The 4,995-nt window shown below is 32.7% G+C and overlaps 1 protein-coding gene across 1 annotated transcript; it reads right to left on the reverse strand.

Annotated features, from left to right (window-relative positions):
* Positions 1-2,066: 2,066 nt before the first annotated feature.
* On the reverse strand, positions 2,067-2,993 carry LOC101425084 (olfactory receptor 14A2-like). The gene has a single exon (XM_004479494.1). The coding sequence runs from the start codon at positions 2,991-2,993 to the stop codon at positions 2,067-2,069; it is 927 nt and encodes a 308-aa protein (XP_004479551.1).
* Positions 2,994-4,995: the final 2,002 nt, after the last annotated feature.

The following is a 4,995-nucleotide window of genomic DNA, read 5'->3' on the forward strand; positions in this document are numbered from 1 at the left end:
AACAACCTGGACAAAAATCTGAACAACTATCTCTCCAAAGAAAATATACCAATGAAAAATTAGCATATGAAAATATGTTCAACATCATATGTCATTAGACAATTGCAAATTAAACAAAAATGAGACACCATACATACCTATTAAAAAGGCTAAATTCCAAAACATTGTCAACCCAAATGCTGGCAAGAATATGGAGCAATAGCTATACTCATTCATTGCTGGTGACACAGCCACAATGGAACACATTTTCTTGCAAAGCTTAACATAGATTCACCATGCAATTCAGCAATTGTCCTAGGTAGTTATTTAAATGAATGAGACCATACATCCCAACAAAATCATGCAGCTTTATTCATAACTGTCCACTAATACAAGCAACCAAGATGCCCTATTATGTGCAAAGCATTAAAAAATATAATATATCCACATAGTGGAGTATTAATCAGCTTTAAAAAGAATTGTGTTATCAAGGTATGAAAATACACAGAGGAAACATATATGCATATTGCTATATGACAGAAGTCAGTATGAAAAAGTCACATATTGTTTGATTCCAACTGTATGAAACTATGTAAAAGACAGAACTATAGAGACACTAAAAGACCAGTGGTTGCTAAAAATTCAGTGGTACTGCAGTAGGATGAATTGTTGGAACACAGAACATTTTAAGGGAACTGAAATTTTTCTGTGCGATACTGTAATTGTGGAAATATTACATTATAACTTTGTTAAAATTGATATAATTGTATAACACAAGATTGAATCCTAATATAAACTATATAATTAGATAATAATAATAGTATATTAATATTGTTTCATCAGTTACAATAAATAACCCATACTAATTCACAATATTAATAATAGGAGAACCTGGGTTTTCAGGCTGAGGTGATTTCTCAGAATTATCTCTCCTTTCTATATAATTTTGTTGTAAGCCTAATAAAGCTCTAAAAAACTAAAGTCATATATATATATATATATGTACATATATATTTATATACACACACACAACAAAAACCCTTAATTACATTTTTTTCATCCTCAGATAATTAAGGCCAAAACAAAGTCAATATACAGCACGGCAATTAATTCCAGTAAGGTACAGAATCTCTAGGTAAATTATGTAGACGGTACTGAACATTTCACATTTTAAGTTTCAGTGAATAAACCAAAGAAAAAAGTCCATTACAATTGTGTGACTTCTGCTATAACATGTAATATCAGCACACTTCAAAGCTTCTTTAAAAACTCAAATAATAAAACAATGCAATATTAAACTCACATATGGAAAGATAAAGCCTTTTCTGAATACCAGTCATGATGACACACAGGCACACACAAGTCTTATATTATCAAAAGACTGCCTGGTCTTTGGGGAAATCTTTGTGACTTGGTAAGCACATCCATTTATGAGAACTTGACTCAGATACATCTTTCTCCACAATTTTGCCTCATCTTTAGGTTTCTCTCACTAGTTTTTTTAATGGATTTTTGTATACCTGTATTTTTGTGTAATGTATACTGCATTATTTTTGCCCATTTCTTTCTATACCTCATCACTAGACAGTGATCAAAACCTGCAGGTAATTTATGTATGAATTTCATCTTGGGAGCCTAAAATCTTTTCATGGTACTACACCCATTGAACCGATCAAATATTTTTTTTTTCATTAATGAAATCAATCATCAATATAATCTATGAATGAAATAGATAAAATTAGTTGATAAATATTAAAAATGAAAACATGATGAAAAACAAATCCATTTATTTCAGAGGAGCATATCACAAAGCTCATAGAGGGAGAGACTTTTTCATAGAGGAGCACAAACAAGGATCATGACACTTATGTTAACCTCCAATAATACAATTATCTGATCTTTGAAGCAATCACTTCAGTTCAAGTGTATTCAATTTTTTCAGGGCAAAAATATAAATGTATCCATTGGATTCTCTTATCAGGTTTCCCAATGTTAACAATAAGGTATTTTATGATAAATTTAATTGTGATCTAAGATGCCCTGTATCACTGGAAGTCACTTAAAAAAATTAAAATGCAATGATCTTCTTAATTGCATATTTTTAATAGCAACCTCTTTAGAGCCTGTTTCATGTCTTTGTTTCTCAGGCTATAAATTACAGGGTTGAGGATTGGAGGTAACACAGTGTAGAGGACAGAAAGAAGGTTGTCAATAACTGAGGGTGTATTTGAAGATGGCTTGAGATAAACAAAACAGGCAGTTATGATAAAAACAGTAAACACTGTGAGGTGGGGAAGGCATGTGGAAAAAGCTTTTGACTGACCTTTTGTGGTGGGAATCTTCAGCACAGTGGAGAAAATATAAATGTAAGAGACTGTAATACAAATGAAGCAAGACACACCTAAACACATACCGATCCCTAAACTTGCATAAACTACTGCTTGTGTTTCGGAACAGGAAACTCTTAATAATGAGGGGATATCACAGAAAAACTGTGGGATCACATGTAAGCCACAAAAGGACATGGAAAATGTAACAGCTGTGTATAGCCCTCCAAAGAGTGCTCCAATGACCCAGGAAGCACTTGCCATCAACATACAAGTGTTATTATTCATGATGAACCCATAGTGTAAAGGATAGCAGATAGCTACATAGCGGTCATAGGACATGGCTGTGAGGACAAATGTCTCACCTGCTGAGAAAGATGTTATTAAAAGTAGCTGGAAGGCACATCCTAAAAAGGAAATGGAATAGTTGTGAGTTAGGCTGCTGACAATGAACTTTGGAATTGGGACTGAAACAAGGAACACATCGAATGAAGACAAGTTCTTCAGAAAGAAGTACATGGCTGTATGGAGTTCCAGATCTAGGGTAATGAGAGTGATGATGAGGAAGTTACACATTAGAGCTGTCAGGTAAATTACTAGGAAGAGCACACCATGTAAAACCTGCAACTCCAAGACTTCAGAAAATCCTTTCAGGAGGAATCCTGACACCAATGTGACATTGGCCATGCTAGTAGGTTCTCTTCATTTCCTGGAAAGATAAGGAGATACACACACACAAAAACAAAATTAATCTATACCACATAACAGGAATCATAGTGATAGAGGGAAAAATTATATTGAAAAAGAGCAATGTAATAACCTCTCAAACTTAAGTACTACTGCAGATTTACCTACAAAATTATTTCTTCATTTTTTTAAGGAAAAGGGATTTCATTGGTATGGTAGGAAATTAACATTTAAAAGCATTTTGGATGATTGTATAGCCTCAGTCTCAACTTCCTAAGGGATGGATATAACTTGACTAGTGAAGCACTTTTCTTTACTCAGAGGGGCCTGTGCATCACACTATATTTATACAAAAATCATGAAAATTCCTTTTTCTTCCAGAAAAATAATCCAAAGATCTATGTCTTTAAACTGTGATAGTGTCTCTAAAACACAACACAGGAATAGAAAATATCAGTTATCATCATTTTTATGGTCATGAACTCAAATATTTCTTGAATAATCTAACATAGGTAAATAAGTGTTTTATCCTGATGGACAAAAGAAAGATAAGGCAAACAAAGATTCTAAATATAAAATTTCTATTAATGTCATTAGATTAAAATATCTTGACCATCTCATTTAGTATGAGAAGGAAACAATTGAATTATCTATCAAATTTCCATATCTTTTGATATGTGTACTAGAGTCCCATGTAATGGAGCTACCTGGTAATTGGATTTGTTAATAGACAGTACTTGCAAGGACATTTGATAAAATAGCTTCCCTATCCTTCCATTGTTTTCTTCATCTGGTTATGTTTCTTGCAGTATGTTTTTTAATACTATCAAATATTGACTTTAATTGTGCAAAATATTTTTTATTAGTTTTTAGTTACTGGTGCAGAGTTATTTATTTACTTAAAAATGGGATGAAATGCCCCCAAAAAATCTGACAATGATCTAGATGTCAGAATTAAACAATGAAGATTGTTTCATGCAAGATTACATTAATTGGGAGGCAGAAGTTGAAGCTTAAATAAGATAACAAATAAGAATGACCTCAGGTATTAACAGTTGCTACTAAGACAATAGAAAAGAATGTTTCTTTAGAGATTAACTGGATGCAAATTTGAGATTGGGGTTGGAAAGGGCTCTTTCTGGGAGTAAGTTAAAGGATTAAATGGAAATGAAGGAAAAGAATTTACAGAGAAAAGAACTGAGGAATGAATGCTTTAGGAAACACATGAACATTTATAGCTGAGAAAAAAGAAGGAACAGCAATGTGCTTTTGGATTAAATGTGAAGAATCAGTATGTAATGAACCTGGAGCATGTCTGGTGTTGAGAGAATTCTACAAATTGTCAGTTTTGAAGACTGGAGAAATTGGCAGGTACATTTCATTCTTTTTGGCATCTGCCTTAAATTGCATATATACATGATTTTTTTAAAAAAGTGTTTAGAGATGGATGGTATTTTAAGCTTTTACCAACAGAAATTTGAAATTCATACCTTAAAATAATTCCAATTCTGCAACCACCTGGACAAAGGATTACTTACCATATGTACTTAAGAGAAAAATCCCAACAATTGCACTGGAGGATGGACTTTTGCTTCTACACTGAAAAGTTTATATATACCAGATGATGACCTTAAATAAAACAGAGTGCTTAGTTCTTTTGAACTTTTATGACATTAAGAAATATAGATGTATTTAAGTGTCTGATAAAAGATGCAATAATCTATGATAAGCTGTGACAGATTCTTACTGACCGATGCATCTTTAAGTGATGTAGACGGAGTCATTTGCCTTCCTTTTATTTCAAATTTGATGTAAATTGGAACATTTTATACTAAGAATGACTACACCCAATTACTTTTAAGACACATGTCTTAAGTCCTTGGGATTCCCCAAAGAGTTATGTCTCAGAAGTGTTCTGAATATTGTAATTAATTAGTTAGCTTTTAAGACCATTACTATTGAATTCACTGGTGTTTTCCATGTGCCGAATTGCTCAGACCAC

The sequence above is a fragment of the Dasypus novemcinctus genome, chromosome 16, assembly GCF_030445035.2.
Source record: "Dasypus novemcinctus isolate mDasNov1 chromosome 16, mDasNov1.1.hap2, whole genome shotgun sequence".
In the NCBI taxonomy this organism is placed as follows: Eukaryota; Metazoa; Chordata; class Mammalia; order Cingulata; family Dasypodidae; genus Dasypus; species Dasypus novemcinctus.

What these genes read in the sequence shown, in the direction of transcription:
- LOC101425084 (XM_004479494.1), bottom strand. Translation starts at nt 2,993, where the DNA reads ATGGCCAATGTCACATTGGTGTCAGGATTCCTCCTGAAAGGATTTTCT.